Below are 16,760 nucleotides of genomic sequence, written 5' to 3'. Positions count from 1 at the left end.
TATATTTAAGTTCTTCAGAAATCTGTAGACTTTTTGAAGGAGATCGGTGCTCTGGAAGTTAGCTCTGAGCATCCTAGCATTTTGAACAAATATCCCTGGGTAGATAGGTGGATGGGTGGGTGGGCGGGGGGGGGGGGGGGGGCTCCTCTCTCTCCGGCATCCACACCGCTGCCCTCCCCCAACTCCCTTGCTTTCCGGAAAGCAGTTCTCTGAGCCTCTAACACCGGGGTCAAACGGCTGAAATGGAGCTGACCCCCGCGTCCAGTTAGGCTTGCCCGGGGGAGCGACGTTTGTGGTGCTCCCAGTGTGTCCTGCGAGGGCGGTGTGGGCAGAAGGGGCGGCTCCTCCCGGTTCTTTGAAATCTCGCCGGCTCACCAGCCCGACCGCCCACTCTGGCGATGGCTCCGGGGCAGGCCAGGTGAGCGGCCGAGCAATCCCGAGCCCCGGGGACTGCGGGGTCGGTACCTCGGAGTCGGCGCTGAGCCCGGCTCCCAGCGCCGCCGCCCTTGTTCCCGCCCCGGGCGGTCGTTCCGGAGTCTGAGCCCAGGGAACGCGCGCTCCCTGCGGCGTGTCCTCGCCTCCAGCTTCCTCTCTGCGTCCCCGACACTCCGGCCCGGGGGCGACTCCCGGGTCCCCAGCCGCGCGCTGGCCTGGGCGCCCCGACGTGGCCCCGCCTGGAGCCCAGACCTCCCAGCCTCGGCGTCTCCCGGAGCCTCGCGGACCCGGCAGAGCACGCCTCCCAGAGCCGGCCACCCGAGCCCTCCGCGCCCGGCAGCCCCCGGGGCGGGGACAGCGAGTGCGGGGCGGGGTGGCCTCGCCGCAGAGCCGCGGTCCTCTGATCTGCGGCGGCGAGAGCGCAACTCCTGCCGAGCCTAGCCGGGAGAAAGCCCCGAGCGGGGACTGTGCTCTTCCTGCGGGCTTCTGGGAGCAGCGGCTCGTGTCCTCCGACCCGGGCTAAAGAGCCCAGGACCCCGTCTGCCTGGCTCGGGACTCCGGGATGAATCAGGTACAGAGCGCGCCCTCCGGAGCGATGCTCCAAGGACTCCAGGCGGCACCGGCCGCCGGGGCGCGGGGGCTTTTGAGTGAGAAGGGGAGCTTTCCAAGAGACTCGCAGTCATGCTCCTGTCTTCACCGGAGCCGGGCTGCCCGCTCCTTCTGTCCTTAGGCGTAGCCTCTGAGGCTCCGGAGGACAAAGTTGCTAGCCGGAGACGGCTTACCAGCAGGGGCTGCGAAGGGATGCTTCCAGAGATGGGAGGGGTCTGGCCAGGGGGGCGAGCGCTAAACGCTGGGGCTCCAGAGGACAGCGGGTGACAGTGGGGTTCCTCTCCGGGAGGTGGGACTAAAGGAGAAAGAAAAAGATCGCTGGACAATTTCTCCCCAAATCGCAAAGCTCCTAACACCCGGTCTCCCCAAGAAGTTTTAATGCTCTTTGTTTTAAAATCGTGACTCTGGGTCTTCCAGGTAGCAAGCTTGCAGGGCCTTTTCCAGAGGTGCCCTGCCTCGGAGACACACAGGGCCGGCCAGGGACAAGGGCTGTCCCACCCTGACTGGGTCCTTCCTGCCTGGGTGGCAAGCCTGACACCCTCTGCTGTTTAGGCTCTGGATTCTGCTTCTTAGATCTGACAGGGGCAAAGGGCAGGGCCTGAGAGGGGCAGAACTGACGCTCAGAAAAGGAAAAAACTATCTGAGGAAAATAGAGGCGAAGAGTTGGGGGAGAGATGGAACTGGAGCCAAGCCTCCCTGGGGTGCAGAGTCACTTTAGTTCTATCCCCAAAGGCAGGCTCCAGGCATGTCACCTTTGAGGGATGTGGACAGCAAGCTCTCCCGGGGGTCCTTGGAGTCTTCCTGGTGTCTCCCTGTTCCAGGAGCCTCAGACTTCCACATTTCCCCTCCCTCTCTGGATTTCCTGTGCTCCATGGAGCTCTCCAGACTCCAGCCTTCTTATTCTATCCCAGCAACCTGGTCTGATGCTTGCGGACTGTGGGATGGACTGGGTCTGCAGGGAGAGCGCAGGGGACATGGGGACTCTGGCTCCCTCTTGGATCTCTGTCCCCATCGGTGCAGCCAACAACCCCTCCCGATATCCCAGCCCCAGCATGTGCGTCAGGTGGACCCTCCTCTTCCTTGCAGCTGACCGAGGAGGCGTGGGTCCTCACTAGTAATTCCTTGCAGTCCTAGGATGTAACACCCTCCCTCTCCACAGAGCTCAGTGCTTTACAGACATCACTGATCTCTTGCCCTGGAGGATGTCTAAACTCTATCTCAGGACACACAACCATCCCAGGAAGGACTTTGCTCCAGTGTCCCCTTTCTAAGTCACTTGGTGATTAGGCTGGGAATTCAGTCCCTGCAGCCCCTGTCTGGTCAGGCCTGACACAGGCCTTGGTCAACGCTGTGTGTTGGCTTCTAGGGTCTCAGCTGCCTTGGATGTAGGAATAGGAAACCCAGGGAGGAGAGGGACAGGCAGCTGCTGCATAGGTTCTGTGATTTTAGAGCAGTGTTTTGCCAGAAGGAAGGAGGCCAGCTCATGGAGAGCAGTCAGGTTTGTCTCAAAGCCTTGCTTCTTCAATGGGATTCAGAACAATTTCTTTTAAGCCACAGAATGGGACAATTTCACAAGGACATAGTTCAGGCTGTCGAGACAAGGAAGGGAGTTTGGAGCAGGTCACTTTGGTTCTCTTCAGCCTCCCCACACTCCTTACGTTGGCCCCTGAGAAAAAGTGCAACATTCAGAATCTTCAGTGGAATGGAATTAAAACTGAGTTGGTGCCTGTTTGTCTTTATAGCAATCTAACCTTACCTAAATGAGTGGGTATGTGGTTTGGATTCCTTTGTTTTCTTCCCCTGGTTCCTTTATTTCTATTCCAACCCAGTGTTCACTCTGGGCAGGTGGCTAATGGGCCAGGTTACAGGATGGCTTTAAATTTGGCCTGGTTTGTGTGTAATGTCTTTTGTGTGCCGATTGTGTGTAATGTCTTTCAAAGGCTTAGGATGAAGCTTGGATTCTGGACCCCAAGGATGTTTGCAGGGGCACACTGACTCATGAAGGAAAAGCTGAGTTTTGGCAGAAAGGGGAGACCTCAGCCTAGCAACATCACCCCAGAGGAATTCCCAAGAGTGTGGCTCAAGGCTTCAACCAGCCAGATGGAGATCACCATGGGGGTCATGGATGAGAATGCCACCAATACGTCAACCAACTATTTCCCTCTGCTTGACCCCCTTGGAGCCCAAGCTGTTTCTTTGCCCTTCAACTTCAGCTATGGTGACTATGATATGCCCTTGGATGAAGATGAGGATGTGACCAATTCCCGGACTTTCTTTGCCGCCAAGATTGTCATTGGCATGGCGCTGGTGGGTATCATGCTGGTCTGTGGTATCGGCAACTTCATCTTCATCGCTGCCCTGGCCCGCTACAAGAAGCTACGCAACCTCACCAACCTGCTGATCGCCAACCTGGCCATCTCTGATTTCCTGGTGGCCATTGTCTGCTGCCCCTTCGAGATGGACTACTACGTGGTACGCCAGCTCTCCTGGGAGCATGGCCACGTGCTGTGTGCCTCTGTCAACTACCTGCGCACGGTCTCTCTCTACGTCTCCACCAACGCCCTGCTGGCCATCGCCATCGACAGGTGAGTGGGGGTGGGGACAACCAAGGAAGGACAGTTGTGATTGATGAGAGGTATCTATATTCAGCAGAACTGTGGATGCATGCAGGGGCCAAAGGTGGCCCAATTAATGAAAGTGAGAATTCTAGTTTTCTAGCTGTAAGGAGTCAGGAGGTAGTAGAGGCCCCTAGAGTTGGGTAGCCAGAAGGCTTCTGGTCTCTCTGCTATGGGCTTGCTGATAGGTGTTGTATCTGTCCAAGGCCTAGAGGTAGACAGCCATCAGGAGATGTGGAGGGAGAAGTTTAAGTTTCAGGCAGTTACCTCTGGAGTTAACTTGGTAATCTTGAAGGAGGTTTCTATCTCATCAAGACCTACTATACTAAACATGACACCCTGCTAATACCAGTTGACTTTTTAATAGTTATTATTATTTTAAAGTTTTTACTTTTATATTGGAGTATAGTAGATTAGGGCTTCCCTGGTGGCTCATATGGAAAGAATCTGCCTGCAATGTGGGAGACCTGAGTTCGACCACTGGGTTGGAAAGATCCCCTGGAGAAGGGCGAGAATGCTCCAATATTCTTGCCTGGAGAATTCCATGGACAGAGGAGGCTGGCTACAGTCCATAGAGTCACACAGAGTCCGGCACGACTGAGCAACTAACACTACTACTACAGTTATAGTAGATTAACAGTGGTAACTCTGGTTTATTTTAAAGAAGGTTGAGGAATTTGTTTTGAAAAAACAAACAAAACAAGTCAAAACAAAGCAAATGCTTACTTACTCTTTTAGTTTTGGTTGCAATAATCAGTTTCCTCCTTTTCATACATTAGCGTGCAACAGTACAGAAGAGCTGATTCTAGTGAAGATAAATAAAAACAGTAAGAGCAGCCTATGCCAATCTTATATCTTCAGGCCTTTCATTTAGTATAATCACCTGTGCTAATGGGCCAGAGTGGTTTTTGTGCCCTTGGGACAGTCTTTGAAGGCTCCTCTGCCCAAAGTTGAACTCTTGTTACAAAGCCATGTTGCAGTATAGAGACAATTACCCTGAGGGTCTGACTGGGCCCCTGTGTACTTGGATCTGAACAGTCTGTCTCTCCCTCTTAACCCAGAGGGCCTGAAGCACAGATGCTCTCTGTGTCCCATGGCCCGAGGGCTCTGGTGGCATCTGGCCCACTCCTTGCAATTGGAACATCCTGGGATTGAGAGGGGGTTGAGAAGGAGCCTGGCTTTAAAACCTAGAAGCATGTCAGAGGGTTAGCACGTTAATCAGCCCTTGGTCTGTCATCTGTAGAAGGTGTTCAGAAGTGTCATCCCTGAAGAAGGCTTGGCTTAGGTCCTCAACGTGAGCCATGGAGCTCCATGGTGTTCTGTCCACCCATGAACAGACGCTAGGTGACTATGTGGAAGGAGCAGGAGGGGGACAGTCAAGCAGACTATCTGCTTCCCAAGTCCTCCCTACAGCTGTTGAGGAAAATCTCCAGGGACCTTGTCTCTGAACTTTTCTGAAAGTGGAAGCTGCACCATCTCTTTTAGCACACGAGTAGGACAAAATATATGGGGTCATTTGCTGAAGTTTCACTCTAGTAGGACATCTTTTCCCAGAGGGTGCTCCCAGCCACTGCAGGGGGGTAGATGCCTGCTGTGGGGTGGGCCCCTGCTGCCTGCGTGAGACCCATTTTACCAGGGAGGGGCCTACTGGTGGAAAGGGGTAACACTGGAGGAAGAAGCAGCTTCAAGGGGGAAGGAAGCCAGGGTAAAATCAGGACATCGGGCTATTCTGAACATGTAAGATAATATTACTATTATGTCAATCAACTCACCTCCATCTACCAAACTCTTTCAAATTCTTATTCAACTTTCACATGAAACTCAACTTGTCTGAAATATTGCAGGCATTTCTCTTATAGTGGGGGTTTTAATTGGGAGCATGCTTTGCCTCCTGGGGACTGCTCTTGTTTAGAGTGGTGTTGTGATTGAAAACTTGAACCCAGACACTGGAGGAAACAGTGTTGCCTGCACAGGACCATCCAATGGCCTTGGCCGACTAACTGACTGCTCCAACGCATTAAGTTCATTTCGTGATGATTGTGATCTTTGTTTCAAATTATTTAGATTTGTATGTGTTTTTCACATGTCAAATTTCATTTTCATGAATAGATTCTTGTTTGACCTCCTGTGTTCAGGATTTGATCAGTGACTTTCAGGTTTGATTTTGTTGTTGGTAACTAGTTTTTATCTTGATATAACAAATATGTCCACAGTTATAAAAATATCTTTAATTTTATGAATTTATGTAGGAATAGTATGAGCAGTTAGTCTGTTGTTCAGTCACATCCAACTCTTTGTGACCCCATGGACTCTAGCCTGCCAAGCCCCTCTGTCCGAGGAATTCTCCAGGAAAGAATACTGGAGTGGGTTGCCATTTCCTTCTCCAGGGGATCTTCCCAAACCAGAGATCCAACTGGGCTTTCCCACATTGCAGGCAGATTCTGTACCATCTAAGCCACCAGAGAATCCCAAGCAGTTAGTCTACCTGGGTTTAAACTCCTACTGCACTGTCTATTGGCTTCAGGGTTTTGTTATTTGACCCCTCTCTGCTTCAGATTTCTCATGTATAAAATGAGAATGATAAGAAAACCTAATGTATTGGATTGCTTTAAGGATAACATGAAATAACACATGTAGTTCTTTAGAACAATGCTTAAAGCAGAGTAAGTACTAAATAAACAGCGGATGTTATAATGTGTAAATTATCCTTTAAAGGAACAGTAATAACAAAACCAGATAAACTATGCCTATTTCTGATTGGCTAGCCTCTTTGCTTTCATCATAGTGGTTGTTTTATGATTTGATTAAAGAAATAATACTACAAAGTTTCTAAGGAATACAGCTCTCAAGCTATAGTAGAACAAAACTATTTATCTCCTACCTGTTCTCTGTCTCTACTGTTGGTTCCATGGTTCTCCCAGGCATCTAACCTGGCAAATCCCTTTTGTCCTTGCTGCTTTCTCCCTTTCTCCACCATTCATTTTATTCCCAGGGCCTGACAGTACCCCCCCACCCACAGGCCCCGTTCCCACCTCCCACTTTTTCAGCAAGGGCTGAACTATCACAGTCTCCTCTTGGTCTTCCTGCCACCAGTGTTTCTTGGCTCTGCCTCTCTGCCAAACCTACTCCCTCACAATCCATCCTAAAGATTCATTCATTCACTCATTTGTTCATTCAAACAATGCATTTTTATAGAGAGCCTTCTATGTGACAAATACTATTACAAACACTGGTGAAATGATGGTGAATAAGCAAAAAAAAAAAAAACTCCCTGCATGCATGGAGCTTGATGGAGAGAGACCAGTCAGGCAAGCAAAGAGGGAAGGTAATTTCAGAACATCAGAAATACTCTTGAGTAAAAGCAAAAATATACATACCCTATAAGGAAAAAGAATCAAAAAAACAAGTACATGTAGGCATAACTGAATCACTTTGCTATACACCTGAACCTAATGCAACATTGTAAATTAAGTGTTCTTCAATAAGACAGACAGACACACAAGCAAACACTGAGAGTGACTGAGTGTGGGAGATACTCTAGGTGGGAGTCAGGAAAAGTGTCTCATAAGAGATATTGAAACAGATTTCTGAATGATGGAGGAAAAAAACTGGCCTTGTAAAGACTGGGAAAGAGTATTCCAGACACAGCATGCAAAGGCCTCAACATGGGAGCAAAATTAAAGGTTGTAGGAATAGTGAGAAGGGCCCTGTAGACTGAGGGGAGAAAGTAAGACTACAGCCAAATTAATCTTCTGCCTCATACACTCCTCCCTCTCTTGCTTGAAAGACCTCTAACACCACCATTGTCTACAGAACACGGCTAGAATCTTTTCATCTGCTTTTCCAATGTCTTATTATTGAGCTCCAGACTGCCTGCCAATCTCATGCTGGGTAAACACATTGATGTCCTGTTTTCCAAAAACAGGTTGCAATTTTTTTGAGAACTGTCACCGTGGCCTATTATGTTTCTGTTCATCCAGGGCTAGGTACTTGTCGAGGGTGAAGTTTTATTAAGATTTAAGTGCCCGGAGTTCACAGTCAGCAAGAGGTTATGAAATAAGTAAGACATGATCCCTGTTCTTGGGAAGTTTGTCATCCAGGGTGCAGGGAGGGGTGAGAACTAACCCGGAAGAGTTGGAGGGGAAGTAAAGTGTCAGTTTGAAATTAAATTTGGAAAAGGGGAAGATCATCTGATACCAGAAAAGTCAAAGGAGGCCTCATGCAGGAGACAGATTATTAACTTGGCTTCAACCAGTGACTATCAGTAAAGAAGAAGAAAGGATTTCCAAGAGGGTAGAATGGTGTTTGCAAAAGCTGAGCGGTGAGAATGCTTGAGGTGAGAGTGAGATCCGGGGAGGACAGGAGGTGTGGGGACAGAGCAAAGAATGTAAGAGAGTAGAGATAAAAAAGAACAGGAGCCTGCTCTAAAAAATAAACAAATGGGACCTAGTTAAACTTAAAAGCTTTTGTACAAGGGAGGAAGCTATAGGCAAGGTGACAAGACAATCCTCAGAGTGGGAGAGAATAGCAAATGAAACAACTGACAAAGAACTAGTCTCCAAAATAAACGAACATATGAAGCTCAATACCAGAAAAGCAAACAACCCAACCCAAAAGTGAGCAGAAGACTTAGACATTTCTCCAAAGAAGGCATACAGATGGCTAATAAACACATGAAAAGATGCTCAACATCGCTCATTATTAGAGAAATGCAAATCAAAACTACAATGAGGTATCATTTCTTACCCATCAGAATGGCCATCATCGAAAAGTCTACAAACAATAAATGTTGGAGAAGGTGTGGAGAAAAAGGAACCCTCTTACAGGGTTGGTGGGAATGCAAATTGAAACAGCCACTGTGGAGAACAGACTGGAGATTCCTTAAAATGCTAGGAATAAAATTACCACACAACCCAGCAATCCCACTACTGGGCATATACCCTGAAGAAACCATAGCTGAAGAATACACATGTACCCCAATGTTCATTGCAACACTATTTACAACAGCTAGGACATAGAAGCACCCTAGATGTCCATTGACAGATGAATGGATAAAGAAATTATACATATACACAATGGAATATTGCTCAGCTATTAAAAGGAATGCATTTGAGTCAGTTCTAATGAGGTGAATGAACCCAGAGCCTATTATAGAAAACGAAGTAAGTCAGAAAGAGAAAGACAAATACTGTATATTAATGCATATATATGGAATCTAGAAAGACAGTACTGATGAACCTATCTACAGGGCAGCCGTGGAGATGCAGGCATAGAGAACAGACTTTTAGACACAGAGTGGGAGAGAGAAGGTGGGATGATTTGAGAGAGTAGCATTGAAACATTATACATTACCATATGTAAAGTAGATAGCCAGTGGGAATTTGTTGTATGATACAGGGAACCCAAAGCTGGTGCTCTGGGACAATCTAGAGGGGTGGGATGGGGAGGGAAGTGGGAAGGAAGTTTAAGACGGATATGTATATCTATGTATACCTATGGCTGATTCATGTTGACATATGGCAGAAACCATCACATTATTGTAAAGTAATTATCCTCCAATTAAAAAACAATAAAATTTTTAAAAAAAGTAGGACCTTGCTCTACAGGATCACAAAATCTGGGCACCAGGAGTCAGACCTGAGGGTAACAGGAAATTGAGAAAAACCCTTAGAGCGCTCTGTCCCCTAGGTCTGGGTTTTCTCTTTGATGTGGAGACAGCTGCACAATCCTTGGGGTGTATCTTTGGATCTCAGGCATATAGGGCACTGGAGTCCCTTCTTTTACCTGGAATCTAGGGGAAGCTGACCAGTCAGCCTGCCTGTTGGCAGCTCCTCTCTACTGTCTGGATGAGGCAACTAAGGCCGGAGGAACAGCACTCAGCCTTAGGAAGCACCAATACTTCCTGGTGAGCTTACTGGTTGTTTAAGGAGCAGGTTGTGCATTAGCTGCCCATCCCATGAGCCACCGAGCAGCCACTGTGATCACCATTTCCATGACAAGATCTGGGGCTGAGTCCCGGGGACAGAGAGGGAGCTCCAAGCCTCTTTGCTTAATCACACAACCCACTGCCACCACACAGCTACTGGCTAGACATTTCTTTGTCTGGCAGCCTTCACTCTTTGTTCTCTGGGAAATGCTGACTCTAAGTGGATCTGAACCTGAGCCACTGTAGTGATAGACACACTGGTCAAGCCAATGGCATACTCCTAAGCAAAGAAAAGTAGTTGCCAACTATCTAACTCCATTTGGAAACATCTATAGGTAGAAACTGACTATGATGAAAAGAAGAGAGGGGCTGCTAGGATTTCAGGAGGGAAGGATGAAGGGTTGCTTGTTCTGGTTGGAAATGGAAAGAACATTGGAGTACTGGAGAACCCACAGGATTTGGAACGAGATACGGATGGATCTGCATCATAGTTCTGTCAATTACTAGCTGCATGGCTGCAGTTATTTAACTTCTTCACATCTCAGTTTGCTCATCTGTAAGATGGGCATCTTTGCTTCCTTAGCGATAGGGTTGGGGTTATCTAACGAGAAAGCAGATTTAAAAACGCTCTGTAAATTGTAAGCTGCTTTACAAACTTAAGCAAGTATTACTAATAACATGCCTTCCTGGTGGCTCATATAGTAAAGAATCTGCCTGCAGTGCAGGAGACCTGGGTTCAATCCCTGGGTTGGGAAGATCCCCTGGAGAAGGGAATGGAAACCCACTCCAGCGTTCTTGCCTGGAGAATCCCATGGACAGTGGGGCTTGGTGGGCTATGGTCCATGGGGTCACAAAGAGTCAGACACGACTGAGTGACTTGTACTTACTAATATTGGAGTTCGGAGTATAGCATAGCCAAAGCTGGTGGCTATCCTTGAAACAGTTTTCTGCAATTTGCTTATTGGTAAATATATTTGGAAGACCTCTTGGACACCTCCTGGTGCTAACCTTGGGGATGATGGTGGGGTGATGTCAGGATGAACTGATGGACAGTCACAGATTACCCTGAAGATTAGTGTTGATGCAAAAATGAATAAATCCAATAAAGTAGATCCAATAAAATAGAGCCAAGTAGCAGAGAACTTGCAAATGCAGGATTTGCCAGTAACAGGTGAAAGAAAATTGCTTGCTATACAAAATAGCTCTGAAAAATACATTTTAGGATACTAACAATTTCTTGCATATTAACAGTCTATTGTTTATATGCAGTGTCGCTTTGGAGCCTCACAGTATCTCTGTGAGCTTGGAAAGACAGTTGATATTCCCATGTCACAGATAAGGAAATCGAGTCCACAGGGCTAAGAAGATGACAAATTCACATGTTTGTGGCAAAGCTGGGATTAGATTCTTAATATTCTCATTCCTGGATCAGTATTCTCTCTTACATGGTCATTGAAAGAACACTCTGAGTTCGAAACATCATAAAGACTTAGGAAATTACTAGTGGGAAAAGAAGGAATAGAATTGTATAGTGTAAGTTCAGATAGCAAGCAAGCATGAATACAGAAACATTCTTTGACAGAGTAATCAGCAGAATATGGTGGGGTAGATAAGGGAGAGAGATGATGAGAACAAAAGCTCTAAACTCTTAGTTTTTGTTATGACTCAGAGCAGATTGGATGTCCTCCTTACAGCAGGAGCGACGTGGTCTTCAGGGAGGTCCACTGCATGCATTGACAAAGGCACTGCCAACACGCTGCAGGCTTTCCCACTTCACCCTCAGCATCCAGCCTGGGAGACTGGCGAGTATCAGGGTTTGTTGCTGGTGGTAGAACCTGTCAAGCAGTCAGTTGGGTGGCCAGGGTGAACCCAACCCATCCAACTTCATCTAACATCTGGAAGAGAGCAGAAGTCTTGTGCCAATGAACTCTCCAAGTGACACTCAGCGGGGTTGGCTGTCTGTGTTATGGGATGGACAGAAACAGCAGAAATATGATATGAAAAAAAAAAAAGAATGAACCTCCTCTTCCAATCAGAATTCCAAGTAAGATGACCTCAAGGGGATCAGTTGCAAAGAAAACAGAATTGTTTAGCTTTCTTCAGGCCCCTGTCATGTTTGCCCTTGGTTTTACCAGGAATAAGCTGTGGATGCATGAGGATATGTTTATTTCCAGTGTTGATTAGTCATTCCCTCCCACTTCACTTTCCATCTTTCTCCTTCTCCTGCTTCTACCCCCTGCCAGACAGAATGTCTTCCAGGAAATCAGAGCTGTCTGCCTAAGTGTGTGCACTCTCTCTGGGAAGGACGCTTTCATACTGCGCGAATGACTCACATCCCCCAGAAAATGCTCTCTCTTCTTTCCTGGACAACTGTGGTAACAGCAGTGTGGTTTAGGGGGAAAGGACAAAACCAATATCTTTTACTATCTGTTGCTTTGTGGTTCAAAAAACATGTTCATGTGTACTCTCGATTGATTTTCACATCAACCATGTGAGATAGGGTTAAATGTTTTCTATTGAGAGTACTATGGTATATGACCTTGAGAAAGTCAGTCATTTCTCACTAAGCTGCATTTTCCAGCCTCAAAAATAAGATAAATGGTCACATGCTTTTCTTTCACCTTTGCATGTAGAGCAATGTTTTTAATGTATTTAAAAGTATGGAATGAAAGCAAAACCATGCCCACTAGTTCTATCAGAAAGGACAAATTCTCCCAACAAGTCCTTGGAATTATCAAGTCCTATTAACTCGAAACTGTGGGGTAATTAGGATGAATTTCCCTGAAAACAGCATGAACCTGGGAATAGTGCCAGGCTAGAAACCAATAGGAAATGTTATTATTACATTTAATAATAATAGTTACCATTTATTGAGTGTATACCATGTTTAAAACTGTGCCAGAAATTGTGTGTATACTGGCACGTTTAATCTTTAAAAACAAACAGGCAAAAACTTTTGCAGATAAAGAAGTTGAGATTCAGAGAGATTAAACATAAGTTGCCTGTCCTGGGCATATATCTGGAGAAAATGATAATTCAAAAATGTACACGCAGCCCTATGTTCACAGCCGTACTATTCATAATAGCCAAGACATGGAAACGACTTAAATGTCCATTGACAGCTGAATGGATAAAGACGCGGTACATACATATAATGGAATATTACCTAGCCATAAACAATGAAATAATGTCACTTGCAGCAAAAAGGGTGGACCTAGAGATTATCATACTCAGTGAAGTAAGTCATAAAGAGAAAGATAAATATCATAAGGTATCACTTGTATGCGGAATCTAAGAAGTGAAGTGAAATGAAGTGGCTCAGTTGTGTCCGACTCTTTGTGACCCCATGCCTACCAGGTTCCTCTGTCCTTAAAATTTTCCAGGCGAGAATACTGGAGTGGGTTGCCATAAAATATGACCTAAATGAACTTATCTATGAAACAGAAGAGACTCACAGATATAGAGAACAGACTTGTTTTTTCCAAGGGGCAAGGACTGGGGGTTGGGACAGGGATAGATTACCAGTTTGGGATTAGCAGATGCAAACTATTATATATAGAATGGATAAAAAGCAAGATCCTATTGTATAGCACAGGGATGTATATTTGCTATACAGCAGAAATTAACATTGTAAAACAGCTGTCCTTCAATTAAAAATAACTTGCCTGAGGTTGTACAGCTAGTAAGATGTGGGGCTGGAGCTGCCATGCAAGTCTGCCTTTCCCAAGCCCACATACCATAGGTGCCATTTGATTGTGCCTCAATGTTGCAAAAATAATATCCTCCAGCACTTCCTTACTACATGTTGATACCAACTGTGTCCTTATCCTAGATATCTGGCCATTGTCCACCCACTGAGACCCCGGATGAAGTATCAAACAGCCACCGGCTTGATTGCTTTGGTGTGGGTGGTGTCCATCCTCATTGCCATACCATCAGCCTACTTCACCACTGAAACGGTCCTCATCATTGTCAAGAGCCAGGAGAAGATTTTCTGTGGCCAGATCTGGCCAGTAGACCAGCAGATCTACTACAAGTCCTATTTCCTCTTCATCTTTGGCATCGAGTTCGTGGGCCCAGTGGTCACCATGACCCTATGCTATGCCAGGATCTCCCGAGAGCTCTGGTTCAAGGCCGTCCCTGGTTTCCAGACGGAGCAGATCCGGAAGCGACTGCGCTGTCGTCGGAAGACCGTCCTGGTGCTCATGTGCATCCTCACAGCGTACGTGCTGTGCTGGGCGCCCTTCTACGGCTTCACCATCGTGCGGGACTTCTTCCCCACAGTGTTTGTGAAGGAGAAACACTATCTCACGGCTTTCTACGTGGTCGAGTGCATTGCCATGAGCAACAGCATGATCAACACCGTGTGCTTCGTGACTGTCAAGAATAACACCATCAAGTACTTCAAGAAGATTATGCTGCTCCACTGGAAGGCTTCTTACAATGACAGTAAGTCCAGTGGGGACCTTGACCTCAAAACCACAGGGGTGCCTGCCACAGAAGAGGTGGACTGCATCAGGCTGAAATAACTCCAGAACGGGACCTTTGGGCCCCTGACAATGTGCTGAAGCCCACACTATCAACCAAGAACTCTAGGTTTGCCGCATAGGGCAAAAGAAATGGACAAATATGTCAGTGCTGTGTTCAGGGAGCTCAGAATCTCTAAAACTGGTGTGACTACACCATCACCAGTGGCTGACATTCAATTAACATCTAATTTGTGCAAAGTGTAGGCACTGGTGAAATCAACTGTATCTGTTGATGATATTTGATTGGCAGAAAGAAATAGGGATTGAACAAAAACAAACAAACGAAAATGATGGGACATAGTGTGGAATGATGGGTTTTCCAGAAGGGAGCCTGAGTAGTCACTTAAAACTGTGGTCTATATGTTTGTAGGGTGAGGTTCTCTCTGGATCATCTCAGCTACTCATCAGACACTGAGATAACCTATCTCTGGGATTGTTCTTAGGCTTGAGTTCACTCCTAACACTTGCTGGCCTGGGGCAAGAATACAAAGCAGATTCCTGGCTCTTTCTGCAATCTTCCCTTCTATCCCTGGTCCTGACTCTCACCCTGGGCACCCAGGAAAGAAAGAAACATACAAATAGGTGTTGGGGGTCCAGCAGTGAGATTCAGAGACTACAGGCTTATTGAGGGCTTGTCCCTCTTTTTAATCCACCTCCTTTGTTTGCTGTTTTGAATTTGGAAATTTGGAACCAGAAGATCTGATCCAGCCTTGAATCTATCACCTGTATGGGCCTGGATAAGGCCTCTTGGAGGCAATCAAGATGATATAATACCTGTGACAGCTACCAATGAGATGACCGTGAAGAACCAATGAGATAATATATGGGAAAACTCTTTCAACCATGCAAGTAATCAAGAGTGGACTAATGGCTATGTGTAGTGCCCTGGACAAGGAAAAGCTTGTCATCTTAGCTTATATATCATAGAATCCTCACCATCTCCCTCTTTCATATTGTTTGTGTGAATTATTCCTTTATCCCTGTTAGCAGTTCTATGTGTGCATTATGTTCCTATTAACAGATTGGTACAATAAGACGTTGAAATTTGGTGGCAGAATTGTGAAAGGAAATGGTAGCTAGGTCTCCAGTCAGAAAATGAGCTCAGGGTTTTAGAAACTTCAGAATTGGAGCATCTTTGTGATTGATCATGGAAGTATCAGTCATGCCTGTTCCTAGCCAGCATGAATCTGGGGAATGTGATACTTGTTTCTCAGTCCGGTTTCATCTCATGGGGGTGTATAGATGTGGAATGGATTTATCTTCTTATTAAATAATTCTAGAGCAGCACGTCTATTGATATAATGCTATTTAAATGATGTATGTATGGTGTTTCCCCCTCCAAATATAGTCAACTCTTTAGTTTTGGTGGCAAAGGTGTTTTTTTTTTTTTTAATAGTTACTGTATTTGCCTGGAAGACATATTTCAAAAACCTGTTTGCTTCTTTTTATTCATCATCCAGAAGATTTACCCTCTGGTTTAACTAGAATACTCTCAGAGAAAGAAAACTAATTAAAATATTAGCCTGAAGCCAATCTGGTTTGGAAGGCAATTCTATTGCATTCTAAAACTAGGAAAGTTTAATTTTTGAACTGAAAAATAATAAAATGACATAGTTTATTGTCCTTATGTTCATTTTCCATTAAGAATGTTAAACATGAGTTGACTGTATTAAATGGGAGCTTTTTACATGTGACATTCAAACCTCTCCCTGATCAAATATCAAATTTTCACTTGTTTGCCTGTCTGTAATATTTCTAGATATTATGTCTGTTTGTGATTGTACAATGAATGAAAATGTTATTATCAAGTGAAATAAATAGTCTCTCTCTATATATAATTATTAACCATAGTATTCCTGTAATTTCCTCCCTCCCTCATTCTCTTCCCAGTGTGTTGATTTTCTGAGTGAACACTGAATAGATGCTGATTCCATGATCATATGAATTCTGAGAACAATGCTATTTCATGTTCTTCTTGCCTGTGAACTTCTCTCCATCCTAAAGAGATTTAGCTGGTTTATATTTTTTTCCTATAAATCTACTTTGGTAAAACCATAGCACCTGAGTGCCAAGACTGGAAATCTGAGGACCACTTTATCCTGGTTACATAAACTAAGGCTAAATCTTTGAACAGGCTCAGTGTCCACACATGGAAAATGAGCCAGGAGATGAACCTAGGGTACTACATCTCTTTCAGATTAGCGGCTGAGTCACTGAGCTGAGCGGTGGTCTGTCCAGCTGATGGCTTCTCTAAAACCTGGTATAAAATCCAACAAGGTGGCACTTGTACCTATGTATTTCTTTTCTATTTTCTAAATACTTTCAGTATGCAAAGAGATATGCACATTGTCCCATACAGAAGAATAAAAACATGATTTAAAAAAAATCAAACCATCTCCTAAACCAAAGTAAAAGAGGAGGGCAGGTTTAGAGTAAAACTCTGAGAGGTTTTGCCTAATGAGTATACATTTAAAGAATAATTTCTTAAAGACCTTATGAAATGGCAGTCACCATAGCAAGCCCTGAAGCGTGAAACAAGTTCCATGCTCAGTGTGGAAAAGAATGCTCAAGAAATTGTAAGATTGCCAGAAAATTATAAACACACGTCCTGTTTCTTGAAAAATATGATTAATTTTGGAATGTGTC

The 16,760-nt window shown here is 45.5% G+C and overlaps 1 protein-coding gene across 1 annotated transcript; it reads left to right on the top strand.

Annotated features, from left to right (window-relative positions):
- The first annotated feature begins 222 nt into the window (after positions 1-222).
- On the top strand, positions 223-15,942 carry PROKR1 (prokineticin receptor 1). Its single transcript, XM_043917793.1, has 3 exons — positions 223-1,006; positions 2,985-3,629; positions 13,418-15,942. The coding sequence occupies exons 2-3, from the start codon at positions 3,043-3,045 to the stop codon at positions 14,112-14,114; spliced, it is 1,284 nt and encodes a 427-aa protein (XP_043773728.1). The 5' UTR covers positions 223-1,006; positions 2,985-3,042; the 3' UTR covers positions 14,115-15,942.
- The last annotated feature ends 818 nt before the right edge of the window (positions 15,943-16,760 follow it).

The sequence above is a fragment of the Cervus elaphus genome, chromosome 11 (assembly GCF_910594005.1).
Source record: "Cervus elaphus chromosome 11, mCerEla1.1, whole genome shotgun sequence".
Taxonomy (NCBI): domain Eukaryota; kingdom Metazoa; phylum Chordata; class Mammalia; order Artiodactyla; family Cervidae; genus Cervus; species Cervus elaphus.
The sequence above is the reverse complement of the archived record's forward strand: the minus strand, read 5'-3'. Positions and strand labels throughout refer to the sequence as shown.